This window comes from Volvox carteri (genome assembly GCF_000143455.1).
Source record: "Volvox carteri f. nagariensis unplaced genomic scaffold VOLCAscaffold_31, whole genome shotgun sequence".
In the NCBI taxonomy this organism is placed as follows: domain Eukaryota; kingdom Viridiplantae; phylum Chlorophyta; class Chlorophyceae; order Chlamydomonadales; family Volvocaceae; genus Volvox; species Volvox carteri.
The window spans coordinates 955,105-974,109 of NW_003307574.1; the positions used below are offsets into that span (position 1 = coordinate 955,105).

A 19,005-nucleotide genomic window follows, 5' to 3' on the forward strand; every position below is an offset into this window, starting at 1 on the left:
GGAAAGTGGGGGGGAGTGGGGGGGAAAGACGAACCACACACGATTGAAGCTGCTGCCAGGGCAAGAAAGTAGCAAACGAAAAGTGTGGGAGTGGGGGGGGGGAGTAGGGGGAAAGAGTGTAGGGAGGAGTTGGCAGTGGGGGAGAGAGGGAACGAGTGAAGCTGCTGCCAAGGAAAGAGTGCTGCTGCTGCTGCGGCAGATGGGGCTGAAAGGGGGGACAAAAGGGGGAAAGTATGTGCCAAGTCAAGGAGACGACTACCGACGTCCCAAGCTAGGGAGGAGACGAAGTTGAGGAAAGAGAAGCAGCGGGGGGGGAGTCCACGAACCACGTGAACGAGTGAAGCTGTTGGCCCCCCCCCCAAGCAGTATATAGACTCTGACACGCCACTGAATTACGTAAGAAGCAACGTTTAACTAACCAGTCGCGCGGCATGAGACGCACGCACACACACACACACACACACACACACACACACACACACACACACACACACACACACACACACACACACACACACACACACACACACACACACACACACACACACACACACACACCTGCTTGTTCCGTTGGCACTTGGCGGACTTGCACTTAGCACCGCACTCGTGCAAACCACACGGGTCCGTCACGATCAGACACCCATCCGTATTGTACTGCTCTTCCAGGTGGGGCTCGTACCTGCCGTACAGGGGGTCGAAAGATGGAGGGGGAGGGGGAAACACACACACGTTCGCAAGGCACACCCCAAAAACACAAAGGAAGAGCTATCCCACCTGGGCTCTTTCCAACAATGCGGCCCCCAATGTAATCGTTGTGTACGGGTTAAATGTGTACGGATGAAAAGGTCTCAGCCCCTTTCAACATGGCCGCGATGGCCATACATACATACATACACACCAACCACCACCCCATTTTCACACTCGTGGCTCCCCTTCAACCCCCCTCACCCCCCGGGATATCTTCCCCAAACCCCTAGAAGGTCCCGAGCCGTATTAACCCCCTAAAACCCGCACACACACGTGCACACGTACACACATAGATGCATACATATATACATGCATACATACATACATACATACAATCATACACATACATAACCCCTCCCTAACACCCCCTCTCATTGTCCCCCCCTTCCCCACAGCCCAGGAACTAAAATCTAAAACCCAAATTCACCCACGAACACGCGCGCGCTCCTTTCCCACTACCATCACCCACACCATCATACACCTCCCTCACACTCATTAGGCATCAGCTCCACTCATCCGTGATTCCCCCCCGTTACCCCGCTCAAGCCACCAAGGCAAATACACACACATACACACACACACTCACCCCTGCGGCAGCTTGTCCCCAAGCTCCCGGTCCTTCTCCGCGATCCGCCGGTTGAAGGCCAGACCGCACGTTTGGGTTTCCCCCCCCTCGGTGCCAGCACCGTACGGCACTTCCCCCCGGGTAAAACCCGACATCTCTTCGTCCATAAACTTGAGGATCGGGGCTACCTGTACGGCAGTCGGGGGGCAGTGTGCGGAGGAGGAGGAAGGGGAGGAGGGTTGGCGGAAGACACTGACGTACGAAGGACGATGTGATTTGGTTGAGTAGGGAGTTGGTATCAATGGTATCGGTCTTGGTGCGCGTGGCGAAGGGGGGGATGAGGGGGAAAGACGAACCACGAACAAGGGGGGAGGATGGGGGGGAAAGAGTGTACAAGAAGCAGAACTGGGGGGGATGGCGGGCATGAAGGGGGAGATACGGAGGTCAAGGCTTGGCCTCCTGCACATACACACATACACACATACATACATGTATGTAACAGCACATTACATACACATTCACAACCCCAAAAGCTATGCTCCGCAAGGAGAGCGCCCCCGCCCCCGCCCCCCCCCCAACAACCCAACCAGCTCCCCCCCAACCCCCACTACGGCGAAAGGGCCCATGCATGTGTGACAAACCGTGTATCCATGTACGACAGCACTACTTACATAAAATAAACTCAGCCCCCTCTCCCTCTTTCACCTCATCTAACCACCTGCCAACCAGCCAGTCTTTTCCCCATTGCCGTACTCTTGACGTACTGTCGTACAACTCACCAGTTCGTACACCCCGGGCGCCCAGACGTTCTCCCGGATGTATTCGAAATCTGCGGGCAACGTCACGTCGTTGACCTGTCGAAAATAATGAGCGGGGAAGTTAAGGGGGGAGGGGGAAAGGGGGGGAAGGGGGAAAGGGGGAAGAGGGAAAGGGGGGAAATCATATGATCATGCAAGCAGCAATGAAAAAAAAGGCCGCCAAGGGGTGGGTGGGTGGTGGGTGTGGAGGAGGGGAGAAGGCCCGTGCTCATACAATGCGGGGCACAATGCGATAGAGGATGGGTGAGAGTCTGCTGATTCCATATTCTACATGGGGTTGTGGTGGTGGTGGTGGTGGTCTTGGGAGTATGTGCGTATGTATGTGTTTGTGTTTTAAAAAATGCAAGTCGAGGTTCAGAAACGACAACAGTACGGTAATCGTACGGAGTGGCTGCGTAGTGTGTTGGCAGTCTGAGTCAGGGTCGGGAGCAAACAAGACTAACCGACTTGTGCTGTGTGCTCCCGACCCTTGCGCTGTGTGACCCTCGGCTTCGGCCCCCGGCTCTCGCGGCCCACAGTGAAATCTAAGTCATACATACATACATACATACATACATACATACATACATATACGCACACATACACACACATACACACCTCATTGACCAGCGGTATGGGTACGGGCTCCCTGCCGCCGGTGATGTCCTCACTGAGCAGGGTGCGGGACCCCTGATAGCGCCGACGGATATCCGACAACATCACCTGGGGGCGGGGCGGGGGGCGGGGAGGGCCGGGGGGGGAAAGGGTTTGGGAAGGGTGGGTGAGGAGGGGGGAAAGGAGGGGGAGGGTTGGGGCGAAAGAGGGAGGGGAGGTGGGTGTACGATGCAGCACAGACGATTGACGAAGAAGAGGAACTCCAAGATTAGACCAATAATGTGGAATGACAACATGCAAGAGACTGACCCGTGGGGGAGGGGTATGGCGCGTGTGCGTGCGTGTGTGTATGTGTACGTGTGTGTGTGTGTGTGGGGGGGGGTTCTAACCATGCAGGATGCAGGAGACAAAAGGATTCAACTGCCGACGCGTGTACGGCACCAATGCAGCTGGCGGGGGTTCGTACTCCGTACCGCCGAAGCCGCCCCGAGTTATGTTTCCCCCCTTTCATACCCCCCCTTCCCCCCCCTTCCGGCTTTCACTCCCATCCCCCCCACCCCCTACTCACATTCCTCGCCACCTCCAGGGCTCTGCGGTCCTTCTCCACGCGGCTACGTTTCGCCGGTGGCTGGGCGGATGCCCCCCCCCTCTTTAGAGCCAGATGCCGGGCGTGAAGAAGTCTGTGACTGGATGCACCGCCGAAGATGCTACGTGTATGTGTGTGCATGTATGTATGTTTATGTATGGATGTGGGCGAGGGAGGGGGGGGAAGGGTAAAGGGGCGGAAAGGGTGGGATTTGGGGGGCGTGTGTGTGTGTGTGTGTGTGTGTGTGTGTGTGTGTAGGTTACAAATATCTGACCGGGCCTGGCACTGGCAGGGGGCGAATGCTGCTGCTGCTGCTGTGTGTGTGTGTGGAGAAACGTGTGCGTGGGTTATGGTGAGGGGGGGTAGCGGCAGCAGCAGCGGCAGCGGAGGTGAGAGTGACAACTCGACCCGACCAGCCTCCCAGCCCCTGCCCCTCCTTCCAAGACTCCCTTGAAACGGTAAGAAGGGGGAGGAGGAGGAGGAGGAGGAGGAAGACCCATCCACTACCACCCATCCACCCAAAAGCGCTCTGGACGTCCACAGGTGATCCTTCACATTTTGCATGTAATGTACTTCACACACACCTTTTCGTCGATCGTCGGTGCTTCGTCGTACCAAACCCCCCTTTTCAGCCCTCTCTGCCGCAGCAGCACTGTTTCCTTGGCAGCAGCTTCACTCGCTCACTTCGTGGTTCACGTCTTTTCCCCCCTCAGCCCCACTTTTCCTACCCACATACATACATACATACGCACATACATACACGCACATACACACTCACCCGAACTCCACCTTGGTGTTCACGGTGCTATGTCCCGGGACCCCCTGCAGCAGGAACTTGCACACCAGCGGACCGTCCTTGGAGGGCTGGGGAGGGGGGGGGCCCGGCAAGGTGGGGGAGGGGGGAGGGGGGGAGGGAGAGAGGGGGGGTAAGACGAACCACTGGGAGGGAGGGGGGAGTGGTAAGAGGAACCACAGTGGTGTGAGTGTGTGTGGGGGGGGGGAGGGGGAGAACTATGCCATTTGCAAGGAAATCGGAAATGAGCTGCCGGCGTCTAAAGTCCAAAACTTTGGGGGGGGGGGAAACGAGGGGGGAAAAGACGTGAACCACGAAGTGAGCGAGTGAAGCTGCTGCCAAGGAAAGAGTGCTGCTGCTGGGGCAGATGGGGCTGAAAAGGGGGACAAAAGGGGGAAAGTATGTGCCAAGTCAAGGAGACGACTACCGACGTCCCAAGCTAGGGAGGGGACGAAGTTGAGGAAAGAGAAGCAGGGGGGGGGGAGTCCACGAACCACGTGAACGAGTGAAGCTGTTGCCCCCCCCAAGCAGTATATAGACTCTGACACGCCACTAAATTACGTAAGAAGCAACGTTTAACTAACCAGTCGCGCGGCATGAGACGAAGGAGGAGGAGGGAAAGTCTTCGCGATGATGTTAGTAGTAGTAGTAGTCAAATGGCGATAGCGGAAAACTACCTTCCTAGCCGCCGACACTATGCGAACAAAATGCGAACGAAAGCAGAAGAAACATCCGTAGCATTCCAAATTTAAGGGTTAAGGGCGGCGAAAAGCGCAAAAAGTACCATAAGAGGCCGGGGATTTGTTGTTGCCCCCGTGAGGGATATTCCGCAGATTTGTTGTTGCCCGTGGTGCCCCCCCCTCCCGGGCCAAAATGAATGAAAGTAGCGGTGCCGGCGGAAATCCAGGAGAGAGAGAGAGAGAGAGAGGAGAGGGGGTAACGAGGTCATGGACCGTGTGAAGAAGGACAGCCTGGGAGCCGTCAGCTAGCACAGTGAGTGAGTAGCTCGGTCGGCTGCGGGGGCTGAGGGGGCCTTCACGATAGCGGTATTATTCAAGGGGTGAGGGTAAAGGTAAAGGTAAGGGTAAAGGGAGGGCGGGCGGCACCAGGCTCTGGTGGTGGTGGGGGGAAATGCGCGCTCGAGCAAGCAAGCAAGCAAACGACGTTTACAAAGAGGAAGCAGTCAGTCAGTCTGAGGGATATAAGGTCAGGTCAGCGGTGGTGTTGGTGTTGGTGGCGGTGGAGAAGGTAATGCACACAGGCGGTTGAAAGCACACGAACTTGAGCAGAGTGAAGAAGATTGCCATCCCCTCTTCATCCCCCCCAAAAACCCCGCGCCGTACCTCCGTTTTGTACTGCAGTACGACATACAGACCCTCGTACACGAATCCTTTCTCCTTCTTCCCTACGCCACCTCCCCCTCCACTTCCGTTCGCCGCAGCTGGTGCAGGTGCAGCTCCTCCCCCCCCCGCCGCCGCCCCCGCGGCGCTCCCTCCAGCTCCAGTCGCAGTGTTGCCCCCTCCTCCTCCTCCTCCTCCTCCTCCTCCTGCTGCTGCTGCTGCTGCGCTAACGAAGCCCCGGACGACCCGCACTGGGGTCCGCGAGTTGCAGTTGTTCCGCAGGGCCGCATTGGCACCGCGCTCCATAGACTGGTCCCTGACCTGTTGAGGCGACGGGGGGGTGGAGATGGTGAGATGGGGAAAGACGAACCACACACGAGTGAAGCTGCTGCCAGGGCAAAAGTGTACCAGACGTAGAACTGACCGGTGGTGGAGATCGGGGTGGGGGTGCTCGGTAACTTCCAAAAACACACACGCACACACATCCACGAACGGGGACGCTTGGAGGGCCCGGAGCACTTTGTTCTCGCTGGTTCTCGTTGTTTTTAAAACACACACGTACACAGATACGTACACAGACATATACATAGATACATACATGGATGCGCGCACACCTGTCGCTTGCTGGACGCATCTATTCCGCCCTCCCCCGTGTACCAGAAGCTCTCGCCCATGTCCTCGTCATCCACGTAACCGCCACTCATAACAACGCTGTAGGCGCCCTTGGCGAAGTCGGGATGTTTGGTGGACCTGAAGGGAGGGGTGTGTGTGTGTGTGTGGTTTCGTGTGTGGTTTCGTGTGGGTGTGTGCCAAAAAGAACGCGGGTGTGCTTGTGTGTTTATGTATGCGTGTTCAGGATGATCTCCGGAGCCGCGATAAGACGGAAATCGTACACGAAGAATGGTACACGAATATATATATAACTTAATAACGCACCAATCGACACCTCCGAATAGTAGTCACCAGCGACGTGAGGTAGGATAATATTTTACAATGAAGCTACAGCTCAACGTAGCTTGTGTGTTTTTGTGTGTTTTTGTGTGTTATTGCTGGACATAGGTTCATTGTGTGTTTTTGTGTGTTTTGCTGGACATAGGTTCATTGTGTGTTTTTGTGTGTTTTGCTGGACATAGGTTCAATATTCACAAGTAGATGTTGGTATTAGAAGGGTTATGCTGTCTAAGGGCCGCTGTGGAAATAACCGGAGGCGGCGCTGCTGTGGGGAAAGGCGATATTAGGTGGGGCCGGGGCTGGAGAGGAGCGAACAGAAGCAGGCGAGCCCAGCAGCAGCTGGACGGCTGGGGGAGGAGGGGGGAGGTTGGTTAAACGGTAACCGTCGGCCTTCTAAAACGGAACCAAACATGACGTTACGTTTGGAGACGAGTGAAGGCAATGTGCGGTTTGGAAAGTATAGGATGAGTGAGCTGGCGATTAGGACGATCGGATCAATCACGACCAGATTGGCCCAGATCGATCGGGGAAAGGACGGGGTCGGGAAGAGGAGGAGGAAGGGAGTTGGCGCTGTGTGGGGACTGTAAACCTATCAAGCAAGTCGCTGTGTGTGCGTGTGTGAATGAGGTGGTGCTGGTGTTGGTGTTGATGTTGTTGTGGAGAGAGGAGAGATGTCGAAAAACAATATAATATATTAACAAGGTGAGGTTCCCGAACTCTATTGTTTCAACCGTGGGTTTCGGAGGTGCATCCAGCAAGCAAGGCACGCGAAATACAGTTCGCGAGCTCGAAGTGCAGAAACCTGCGGATATGTCTGTGCGATTATGTGCGCGATTTTCCGAACCTACTGTTTCCTTAAACATGAGTCTATGGATAGGAGCCAACAAGCCGTTGAGGGATGGGGAAGGAGTGGGCAGGTGGGTTAGGGTAGTAAGGGATGTACGGCACTTACGGCGCGTGGATCCCCTTCATAAGTGTGGCGTGTACTCCCGTGACAAAAAGCTGGCCACGGTCCTTAAATTTTGCGCCCGGCTTTACCCCAGGAACGTGGCCAAAGATGGGCACAGCCTCGCCTTTGACCACCTCCTTGGGCAATATCATGTTGAGGCCTGGTCGCTTGACCTGTGGTTACGATGGAGCCGGGGCCCAGGGCGACCCTGTTGTTGTTTAGTACTGTGTCGGTGGAATACTTGAACACTTGTAAGGAAGGAATCCGAGCTATCCCAGCTGGGGTGGAGAATATTAAAGTCGCGCCAGCAGGCCATGAAGCGAGGGAAGTTGGCTGCCGCTCACCGATGAACGCATCTCTTGTTCATAACGCCGATTATATTCTTCACGAAGCTCCGTGACTCTCCTTGCTGCATCCGGATTGTCTGGCGGTGCCGGCCCCAGCGAGGCCGCGACCGCGCTGACAACTGCGCGTGCGGACTCTGGTATCGCCATCGATGGTCACCTTTAATCCTATTCAGGTGTCGAGCGACAGCCAGTGCACCTATGTGGTTGCGTCAGGCGATGGTTGATTGACTCTCGCGCCGGCTCCAAATTGGTTCTTCTCTTCCCAGCAGGAACTTGTGTATGGGGAAATAAACATCCAAAACTTAATCTTTTTTCGCTACGATAGCTTATTTCCGTCTTAATATTTCTTTTGTCAGTGTTATACTCGTTTATCGACCACGCACGGCGTTCAAAAGGCTTTCTCTTTCGCATAAGTTTAGACGCATGAAAATTTCTTACGTCGACCATACTGTACCATGACGCTTCAGGAATCCTTAGGCGGGAGGTACGCAGCGCTAGAGTTCGGTCCTGGTCTCGCGACCGTCACTTAAGCACGGGAATGCCTTTCCAGGGGAAAACGGAGGAAACTGCGAGACGGAGTCCTCAACAGGACGATACAAGATGCGCGCAGGTTAGGCCCGAGCCTCCTGCGTTTTAATGCGCGCTTGAACACCTTAAACTGGACAATTTCCCGAAACTGCCAGGGCGCTCTACCATTGTAATTACTGCCAAAAGGACATATCGCACGTACCGCGCATCAAGTGCGCAGAGTGCAAAGACTTCGACCTTTGCCTGGAATGCTTCTCAGTAGGCAAGTGATCTGTGCTATCAGGATGTGGAATACAGCATCGCTGGGAAGGGTACAGAAGGGGACGGCAGGGGCGTCCATTATTCTGTCGAGGACTTTGGGCGGAGGGTTGGAAACGTCTCTATCTTTAATTGGAGTCCCCCGCACGTGGTTCCCCCTTACCGGCACGTGGGCAAGTGTGTTTTAATAAACTGAGCCGCAAGAAATACATACAGGTTGATTAAGTCGTGAGAAAACGTTGTGCGTGTGTATGGGTGTATGGAGGGGGCCCCGCGTTCGGGGGTCATCTACCTTTCCTAGACCCCTCACCCGCGCCGGGCCCCCCTTCCCCCTTCCTCTAACCCCCCAGGTGTAGAGATCAAGCCCCACAAAAACACACACGACTACCAGGTGGTGGAGAACCTCTCCTTCCCAATCTACCATCCCGACTGGGGGGTAAGGTCTCGAACCTGGGGGGATGAAAGAGCCAGTCATCATCCAAACTTACCAGCTGTGTGTGGGGGGCAGGCCCTGGCGGGAAGGGTGGGGGTAAACGCCTGCGCGCGTTCTTCGGCTTGGGGAGCAGGGAGGTGAACTGAGGAGCGTGGGGGCTCTGGGCTGGGGTTTCGGAGGAGGAAACAACTTGCAAACAAATCGGGGCAAACGAAGGGGGTTGCCGGCTATCTCCTAAGTTCTGCGAGCGAGGCGAGGCGAGGGGGAAGGGAAGGCAAGGCAAGGGAAGGGGGTAGAACCGCTGCGACCACGGAGGAGTGAGGATGGGAATACCTTGGGGCGTCTTTCCTTATTGATATGGATTTAAAAAGGTTTGATGTGTGCTTTATGCATGTGTTTTTATGTGTGGATTGCCGGGTTGCCGGGCTGCGGAGTGTGTGTACGATGAATCGAGATAGAGTTGTTAAGGGTGGCTGCTATGGGTTGGCAAGGTGGTCTGTGCACACGCGGCCGCATTGTGTATTATATGCGCCCGTGTACCCCGCCGCCTCCACGTGTCGTTGACGGACCATGGACAGTAAGTGTCCTCCCTCCCTGTTTCCCCCCCGCCCTGCTGTCAGGCGGATGAGGAGATCTTGTTACTGGAGGCGATTGACATTTATGGTGAGTATGGGGAGGGATGGCTGAGGCCTGAGGGTGAGCCCCCGGGGGAAAGGGGTTAGGGTGTTGGTGGGAGGTAGGAAAGACGAACCACGAAAACACATGCGCGAGGGCCGCATCTCCTCGCCACGATTGCCATGACTACCTACGCTGCGCGCAGCGTGTACAGAAGCGTATCCGACCGCATATAGCTCTTGAGGGGCCCCGTCTGATGGGACGGTGTCCTCTTCGCGTGTCCTTGGACACACTCCCCTTTTTACTTCCGTCCCTCGTCCAACCCCACCTCATCTCCAACAACCCTGGTGTGCCTCGTCCTGCAAGCGATCCCTAACCCCTATGGGGGAATACAGCTTCCCCCCCTCCCCTGGACTGCCCGTCTTTGGTATCTGCTCCATTCGCCAGTGGTGCGCCTTAACCCTCAACCCTGACACGTCGTGGCAGGTCATTTCCCTGCGTTTCTTGCACCATCATGTAATTCCCCACCCACCCCCCTCGGGCCCCTGTCGCCCTCCCTTCCTTTCGGCCCTGCCCTCGCGTGTATAGGTCTGGGTAACTGGCCGGGGGTTTCGGAGCACGTAGGTGGCAAGAACCCCGCTCAGTGCCGTCAGCACTACTTCGCGGTGTACATTGACCATGACATGATGCCGCTACCCAGGCCCACGCCGGAGATGGCCCAGGTGGGGATGGGAGGATGAGGAGGGGGAACCGGGAACCATAGCCAAGGAAATCAGAAATAGGCGTCCAAAGTCCGAAACTAATGGGGAGAGAGAGAGGGGGGCCCGGGAAGAATACACGTGTGTGGGGGCCCCCCACGGGTTTGTGGTCTTATCTGATCTGTCCGCCCGCCCGCCCGCCCGCGCCTGATCTGTCCTTCTTTGCTTTGCAGGTGGACATTTCGGAGTGTATCGCCCGGGCTCGCCAGGGTTACGCTCGCAGTCAGTTCCACGGCACTATAGGGGATCCTCAGACCCGTAGCGAACCGCCGGTGGCGGGGGGGGCTGGCGGCTCTGCGGCCGCCGCCGCCGCCGCGGCCACGTCACCCTCCCTGGACGGGAACTTGGAGGACGGGGAGCGCCCCGCGGATGCGGCCACACCGGCGGCAGGTGGGGTTGGGTAGGGCCACTGTTGGACAGCGAAGGGGGGGAAAGACGGCTCTCGAGGCAAGGGGGGAGGGAGGGAGGTAGGTAGGGAGACAGGTAGGACCGAGGGGGTTAAGCAGGGGGAGTGAAATGTGAAATATGCCAAGTCTTGACCGGGAGGGAGGTGGTTCGGGGGGTAGGGGGAATCATCATTTTCATCCTGGTAGAGGGAGTTGGGTGCAATCAGTGGGGAGGTAAAGTGTGGGAAGAGAAGGAAATCGCACTCTTACCTGCAGGATAGCTATCAGCTGATGATGTGGTTTATGTCCGAGGGCAGGGCGAGTGGGGGGGGATGTGGGCTTCGCCCGGGAGCATTGCCCGGGAGCATTGTCTAGGGCTTGCTGCTGCTGCTGCTGGTGGTGTTTTTTTATAATGTACGACGTCTCTTGGGCAGGTGGTGGTCTTCTGGACGGTACGGATCCCCCGGCGGCGGCGGCGGCGGCAGCTGGCGGTCACGCGGCCGCGGGTAACAAGGGCATGAAGCGCCACCGGCACGAGCAGCTGGCGGCGGCGGCGGAGGGCCACGGCGCGGAGGTACATGACGGGGGGGCGCATGCGCAGGTGCGCGCGGGGGGGGGTGAGGGGTGAGAAGGGGGATGGGGAATGGGGATGGGCCGTTTGAAGGCGATGTTGGGGGATCCGGTAATTATCCGGTAATAATCCGGTGCAAAATGCCGGAGTAACAACTGCCAACTAACGCCCCGCTGCGTTTGTACGATGGAGAGCTACGAGGAAAGGAACCCGACCCGGCCTAAGGCCTCTGGCGGCTGGTTGTGGGCGGTTGGTGGTAGCGGTGGTGGTTAGGTACGTCTGTATGTCCATCGTGATGTCTCCGGGGTGGGTTGAGGGGTAAGGGGGCAGGTGGGTTCCAGGTTTTGTTTGGTAAATAAAGTTACGAGGGCGCCTTCAGATGCGGACATGCGGCCGGGGTCCACTCTGCGCTCTGCCGTCCTCTGCAACAGGAAATTGCCTCGGGAAGGAGGCCACTGGTGAAGCTGTACCACCCTGTAACAACAACAACAACAGCTATGGTGCTATGTTTGCTGCTCTGGCAAACTATGCAAATAAGAAGCTGCATAAGAAAGAAGTCTGTCCCTGGCAAAGTCTCCTCACCCGTATATTTCCCCCCCCCCATATTCCCTTCCCGTCCGCCCGCCCGCTACTTCCCCCCCGCGGGTGTTCCGGCCTTCCCTCTATCCTTGGCATCAGCTTTACTCGTTCGCGGTTCATCTTTTCCCCCTTACCCCTCTCCCTCGCCCCCTCACTGTCTCATCACGACGCCCGGGGAAACAGACCGGCGGCCGCAGCATGCACCATGAGCCGGGGGCCGCGGCGGCGGCAGTGCCGAACACGGGCGGCAAGGGGCCCCGCGGTGGTGCAGGTGCGGGCGGTGGTGGTGGTGGAGGTGGTGGTTACGACGGTGGAGGCGGCGGTGCGGAGCCTTCTTCTGGTCACGGCAAGGTGTGTTTATGTTTATGTTAATGTTCATGTGAGACACGATAGCACACGTGAGCAGGGGGGCGATGGCGCAAGCCCAACTCTCCCCCTAGGCCCCCCCCCCTTTTTTTCGCTTCACCCTCCACTTCTGCCGCCCTCCGCTTCCTTCTCGCTTCCCCCACATCGTTATCATCATCGCCATCATCATGATCTTGATATCTTTATCTCTCTGTCCTGCTGATCTGCAGCCAAGCGGGTCGTACGACGCTACCGGCTTCCATCCCAAGCGCATGGAGTTCGACCCCGAGTACGACAATGACGCAGAGTGTATCGTGGCGGATATGGAGTTCAGCGAGTACGACAACCCGGCGGATGTACAACTGAAGCTGCAGATGTTGATGTTGTACAACAGGTAAAGGGGGGATGGGTTGGTGCGCCAGCGTGTAAGAGGGAGGACGGGGGAGGGGGCACAGAGCGGTGTGGGGCGAGAGGCGGAGGTCGCCTGGCGACGTCTGTCTTTGGCCGTACTCTCAGCCCAACCCCAACTCCAGCGGGTCAGTATCCCACCACCTCACCAGCAATTCCCCGGCGCGTGCTGCTGCTACTGCTACTGCTGCTGCTGCCGCTGCTGGTGCTGGTGCTAGTGCCACTACTGTCCTGTCTGTTTCCAAAGGCCTTGTGCGGCTGTTTGTCACCATATGTCCGCTCCCATTCGTCAAACCCCCGGGGTGGAATGGCTGGTCGCTGCCACCCCGCCGCCGCCGCCGCCACCACCACTGCATGTGGCGCGGCGCCTCCGGATGCCCCCTCCCCTGCCCTGTTTGATACACTCTTGCCCTGGCAGCAGCTTCAATCGTGTGTGGTTCGCGGGGCCTCGGCATGTGGCGCGGGGCCCCCGGATGCCCTCTCTACTACTACTGCCCTGCCTGCCCTCTTTCCCTTCCTGCGTACCTTCCCCTCTCTCCACTCCCCCACCCAGGAATGGCTCGACCCCATTTCCCCCCCCCCCCACCACCTTCACCCGGCTTTACCCGCTACCACAACGCGCAAAACACACATGCACACGCACTCTCCCAGTTTCTGCCCGCGGGTCACGTCTTTGTGAACATACTCCCCCTCTCAACAACACGCCGTACAGGCGGCTGGACGAGCGTGAGCGGCGGCGTGCCTTTGTGTTGGAACGCAGTTTGCTCAACACCCGTGCAGCTCAGGCGGTGGAGAGGCGGCGAAACACACAGGAACGGGATCTGTACGCCAGAATGAGAGTGTTCGCACGATACCAGGTACGGCACACGGTACGATACCGTACCTACGCCGTACGTGTGAGAAGTTCACAACAGTTCGTAAGAGTTCACTTGAAAAAAGGACGTACATTTGGGAGGTAGAAGAACTTTGATTGTTTGGAAAATCTGTCTGATGGTTCCCCTCACCACCTGTGACACGGTCACACGGCCGCACCCTCCCAACCCCCGCTCTCCTCCTTCACCCGCTTTTGGCTCTTACGGCGTTTGGTGTTTTTTGGACTTCAGGGCAGTTGTTTCTTCCTCGCTGTTTACACATATATATATCGAGGCCTTCATATCTCCCTCCTCTTATCCATATTTCCCCCCCACCACCACACACACACACACACACAGTCCCAGTCGTCCCATGACGAGCTTGTGGAGGGTCTGCTGCTCGAGGCCCGCATGCGCACCCGCATTGCTGAGCTGCGGGAGTACCGCCGGAACGGCATTCGGACGTTTGTGGACGCGGAGGTGAGGTGGGGGGAAGGGGGGGGAGGGGGAGGGGGGAAGGGGAGGGGGGGAAAGACGAACCACGGACGAGTGAAGTTGCTGCCAGGGCAAGAGTGTACCAGACGTAGAAGTGAGGGAGGTGAGGGAGACGGACCCGGGGGACCCCCCCCCGCTGAGCCACTCGTTTGTGGTTCGTCTTTACCCCCCCGCTGAGGCCGCTGTGTATGGGAGTGGAGGGAGGAGGAGCAGCGATAGAGGGGCTGAGAGGTTGTGTGTGTGTGTGTGTGAGGGAGAGAGAGAGAGAGAGGGGGGGGGAAAAGATTGCGAAGACCGGTGAAGCGGCTGCTCGTATGTTTCTCTCTCTGTGAGGTGAGGTGATGATGATGATGATGCGTGTGTGCGCGATATGAGCGGTACTGCTGGATTGTTGCTGGAGCAGGTGTACGACACTGAGAAGCGGCGCCAGAAGGCGGCGGCAGACGCCGCTGTTGCGGCGGCAAATGCAGTGCATGGGCAGCCGTACAGTGGGCCCGGGCGGGGCGCTGGGAAGGCTAGGGCCGCCGCGGCAGCGGCGGCTGCCGCCGCTGCCGCCGCGGCGGCGGCAGCCGCCGGAGGCGGCATGATGCAGCCGGGGTACGGCACTCCTTTGGGCGACGACGGACTTCAGCTGGCGCTGGCGGGTACGCCTACGGCGGGCGCTGGCGGCGGCGCCGTGACGTCATCTTCCTTCGAGCAGGCTCGGCCGGCGGCATCAGGTGGGGCTTATGCCGCGCCGCCAGGCCCCCCCTCTCCACATCCTTTCTCTATACCCCTTCCTTACCCCCTCCCACCCTTCGCCTTACCATTCACCATTTCGCACCACTTCAATCTACGCCCCCCAATCCTGCGACGGTGACCCCATCCAGGACTTGTATTTAGTTAGCTTGTATTTCAATGCCGGGTTGCTCCCCCCCGTCCGACGGAAATCGTGAGGGGGTACTGCAGACAGCCTCTCATCATGGCTCCATGACGATATAAACTGGTTTCGGAGCTTAGAAAAGGATTGTGATATTCCGGTGCGCCACTCTTACCTTCTTGCTGGCATCGCTAGATGGGCCACACGCCGCTAGGTAATCCATCTCCCACACATATATATATCAAAATGCAAGCCTGCTTTCCCCATAGCGGAACAGATGCGACATCCAACCGTCTGCCAGTAGTTTTTCTTCCCCCTCAACGCTACAGGACGGAGGGCGACCTCTGGGCATGGGGTTACGTGTGCAAGAAGAGGCCCTGAGACTGCTGGGTCACAACGTAGTTAAGCTACTTAGGGTTAAGCTTAAGTAAAATATAGGGGATAGGGGAAACAACAGGGGGACGGAAACCGAATGCCTTTATCCAAAAACTGATACTCAAGCACCCTTAGGCCCCATGAGTAATCAAGAGGAAATTGCGAGGAGAGCTCAGCAAACAGCAAAGCCTGTGCTCTCCTTGCCCCCACCCAAGCTTCACTCGTTCGTGGTTCGTCTTTCCCCCACCCAACCCAACCCTTACCTCCTTAAGGCCTCCCCCCACCACCACCACCTCCGTTCTCCCCGCATCCAACAGTCCCGATGGGTCGCGGTGCCGGTGCCGCTCTGGCCCTGTGGCGAGCCAAGCGGGGGGTACCTCTGGACATCACCTGCATGCCCGGGGTGGAGCTGCTGGGCTCCAGGGAGAGGGAGCTGTGTGCGGCGCAGCGCCTGCTGCCCTGCCACTACCTGGCCCTCAAGGACATGCTGCTAAGGGACTGTGAGAAGAACGGAGCCATCACAAAGGCAGATGTGAGTGGCTCTCCCTTCCTCCCTTCCTCCCTCTCTCACTTTTCTCCACTTCTCTCTCCCTCTCCTTTTCTCCCTCCCTCCAGTGTATGTGTGTGGAGGTATTCAACTAGGCATATCTATGTGGTTGGCTGACGAAACTGAGCAGGTAGATGAATGGCGGCGGTGATGATGGTGATGGTGATGGTGATCCGCCTCTTACTCCGTCTCCTCCTCCTCCTCCTCTCAACCCCCAGGCCCGCACCTTCTTCCGCTTGGATCCCGCCCGCTCTGTTCGGATCTTCGAGCTGTTGGTGGCGTGTGGCTGGATCCGTGGGGTCGGCGGCTCGGGCAAGGGCGGGGCGGCGGGGGGCGCCTTGAGGGCGATAACGGCTGCTGGCGCGGACACGGAGGGTGAGAGTCGCGACATGACGCCAGGGTCGGGTCGGGTCGGGTCGGGTCGGGTCGCCGCCGCGGAAGGTCTTGGCTCCGTCATGAAGTCAGCTGTGCGTCTGCAACAGGGGGGAAGAAAGGGTTCCTTTTTTCTCTCTTCCTCTTTCTCTCCTTTCCCATCTTCCTCTCTGTTTTATAGTTCTAAAATAACTATAAGGAAGGGGGGCGCACAAGGGGGGAAAAGAGTGGCAGCAGCCGGGGAGAGAGAGGGGGAGAGAAGTTTTCTGTCGAGTTCTCTGTAGTCCGTGTGGCCGTGTGTCAGTTACACCGCACGTCGTTCCGCTTTTTCTCTAGGACGGATGTTGCGTCCCCTCCTGGACATCCTGAATCGAACAAAACTGCTGCTGATGATGATGCTGATGCTGCTGCTCAACGTCTTCATGTCACGTCTACCTTCTACCGTCTTGTATATGACAATGCCGTGCTGAATGCCGTACCCGAGAGGAAGTAAAATACGTAAGCATACGTAAGAACAGAAAGCTCAAGAAGGAAAGGAAGGGGAGAACGGAGAAAAAGGAAAAGTTTCTGCCGCCTCGTTTCCTCTCTCTGCCAACTCGCTTTCCCTTCTATGGCCTTATTGCCTTTACTGACCCGCCCGCCCGCCCGCCCGCCCGCCGGGTCTTCCCCCTGCCTTGGCGTGTTTGATTCGCAGGCGAGGAGGTGGACGACCGGGGAGATGACTGAGGGTTGCTGTGGTTGCTGTTCCTTTCCTGTGTGTTTAGAGGGTGGGCTGCTGCGTCGGCTGCTGTCTTGGAAGCGTATTAGGGCAAATACAGTTAACGGTGGTATAATAACACAGCTTGTAGTGGTGGCAGTAGATGCGATGCGGTTCGTTCGTGTCGGGAGGTGGACGGGAGGCAAAGGTGAGTGAGGCGGGACCCGGGCACAGATACACGTAGGTCGTGTGTGTGTGTCTGTGTGTGTCTGTGTGTGTCTGTGTGTGTGTCTCTGTGTGTGTCTGTGTGTCTGTGTGTCTGTGTGTGTGTCTGTGTGTGTGCGTGTGTGCGTGTGTGTGTGTGTGTGTGTGCGTGTGTGTGAGTGTGCGTGTGTGTATGTCTGTGTGTGTGTATGTTGTGTTTTGCTGGGTGTGGGGGGCTATGTTGGATTGTTCGAGTGGAGAGTGGGAATCGTTGTATCTTGTGGGGGCGGGGAGCGCGGGGCGCATGCTGTGTGCTGCGGTGTATTACAAATTGGATGCACGTGAAAGAATAGGTGGGGTTCAAAAGAGAAAGAAGTGGTGGTGGTGGTTATGGTGGTACACGTTTGTAACGGGGGGATGGAAGAGAGGAGGGGGAAGGGCCTTTCCCATCCCTTGCCTGACATGTATTGTAGGTAGCAGTGCACACCTGGCTCCACTGCACAGGGTCCCTTGTTGTGCAGGTAGGTACATTTTCTTAGAGCCTTGCGCTCTCTGGGACCAGAGCAGCGTCGAAGCCGTGTGGTTGGCAGAGCTTCTTGCCTCATCCCTCGAGGACTGTTAGCCAACAGAACTGTTGGCCAACAGCACACGGACAGACTTTGACAGTCACCTAACCTGTAGCGCAATCGTTGCTGTAGCGCAAGCTTAAATTGAGTATTTGTTTGGGTTCGTTAGGGCCTATTCCTCCTGTCGTGTTGCGCGAGGTATGAAACGGTGCTGTCGATGCGCACACCGTCCACTTTTCGCAAGGTCCGAAGCCCATACATAACTTGCGGATGTGCAACAAACATTTGAGTGGCAAGCTGCAATTTGCATATTTTAGAGTGGCGTGAAACGAGGCGATTTGCAAAATCGCAGGTTCAAACTTCAAAGTATTGATTTCCACGATGCTGCGATACAGACATACTATTTCACACGTATTATTTATATATGTGCGGACGGTGTCTCCCGCTGCCGGTTCACTATTGTACAAACACGACCTTCCAAAACGGGCTCAGGCATACTGCTTTGTGCAACACTCGTTTTGTGTAAGGTTTCTTTCCCGAACTTGAACTCCTTCAGGTGAAGCACGTCCTTCTACGTCGAGTTGCGATGCTGCGACTCGCTGTTTCGTCGATGTCAATGGTTTCATAAGCGGTTCAGGAAAAGATTCCTAATTTTTACAGGATTGTTTACATTCTTTCATATGAAGAATGCATTGGTCATCTAGCTAGGTCGACCACTAGTTTGACCGCACCGGAAGTTCGATGTCATCCAGTTTCGCTGCCAGACTGTGAGACTGCCAGACCGATTGAGGGAGAGCACGGTAGCCGCATCGGTCTGCTTAAGGACACGTTTTCTTGATAAGATTATGTGCTTACTGAACGCTCTCAACCCCCAGGTCAAGGGTGCTCATTCTCGTTGGCGAGGGGTACCCTGGAGTGCTAGGCCAATAGAGAAGCAATACACAAACGCCTCAAGAACCAACAGAATATGAGTTTTGATCTATTCACAAAAGCTGGATGAGCCTCTAAAAGGAGCCTCAAACTTTCCCGGCCCCGGTAGCTCCCTGCTGCATAACTAGCGCAGTGCATAGTGGGACACTGCTCCAGCGGTTAGCTTCTTAGCAGAAGAAAAACCTTGACGGCCAATGTATCAGCAGTTTGCGTCACTTTCAAATTAATTCCTGCCATTTGGCTTTTCGAATCCAGAAACGTTGCGAGGCACGGCGCAAACTGCACACGGACTAAATATCTGTCGCATTCCATCAGCACAGCCGACCATTAAAGGAGCAATCGAAAATTTTGCTCAAGCCAACTGCCTTGGGGTTTGGTCTGGGCGCTTGGGGAAATAATTACCTTTCTTGCCTGAACATCTAGCCCATTACCTGCGGCTGCTTATTCGTTTCAGTGCGAGTGATATATAATACATCACCATCACTGTAAGCCAACAAGGCCACGATGCAATATAACTTATGCGGACAACTTACAATGA

General features: G+C 56.7%; 2 protein-coding genes across 2 annotated transcripts in view; one reads left to right on the forward strand and one right to left on the reverse strand.

Moving 5' to 3' along the window:
* The window catches only part of VSET3 (histone H3 methyltransferase), a gene marked incomplete at both ends in the record, with an annotated part of 11,443 nt that extends 3,606 nt beyond the window's left edge, over positions 1 to 7,837 (reverse strand). Inside the window, 11 exons of the mRNA XM_002952691.1 lie at positions 578 to 679; positions 1,334 to 1,500; positions 1,574 to 1,717; positions 2,092 to 2,166; positions 2,728 to 2,832; positions 3,585 to 3,624; positions 4,089 to 4,174; positions 5,696 to 5,764; positions 6,058 to 6,193; positions 7,347 to 7,516; positions 7,688 to 7,837. Coding sequence (XP_002952737.1) covers positions 578 to 679; positions 1,334 to 1,500; positions 1,574 to 1,717; positions 2,092 to 2,166; positions 2,728 to 2,832; positions 3,585 to 3,624; positions 4,089 to 4,174; positions 5,696 to 5,764; positions 6,058 to 6,193; positions 7,347 to 7,516; positions 7,688 to 7,837 — 1,244 coding nt within the window. The remainder of the gene's footprint in view (positions 1 to 577; positions 680 to 1,333; positions 1,501 to 1,573; positions 1,718 to 2,091; positions 2,167 to 2,727; positions 2,833 to 3,584; positions 3,625 to 4,088; positions 4,175 to 5,695; positions 5,765 to 6,057; positions 6,194 to 7,346; positions 7,517 to 7,687) is intronic.
* A 543-nt stretch (positions 7,838 to 8,380) lies between these two features.
* VOLCADRAFT_62830 (uncharacterized protein) lies at positions 8,381 to 15,815 on the forward strand (the record flags this gene model as incomplete). Its single annotated transcript, XM_002952610.1, has 10 exons — positions 8,381 to 8,476; positions 8,841 to 8,912; positions 9,530 to 9,572; positions 10,113 to 10,246; positions 11,781 to 11,884; positions 12,399 to 12,557; positions 13,284 to 13,428; positions 13,783 to 13,902; positions 14,321 to 14,561; positions 15,514 to 15,815. Coding segments are annotated over 10 exons (1,416 nt in total), but the record flags the coding sequence as incomplete, so codon positions are not given.
* Between the last annotated feature and the right edge of the window lie 3,190 nt (positions 15,816 to 19,005).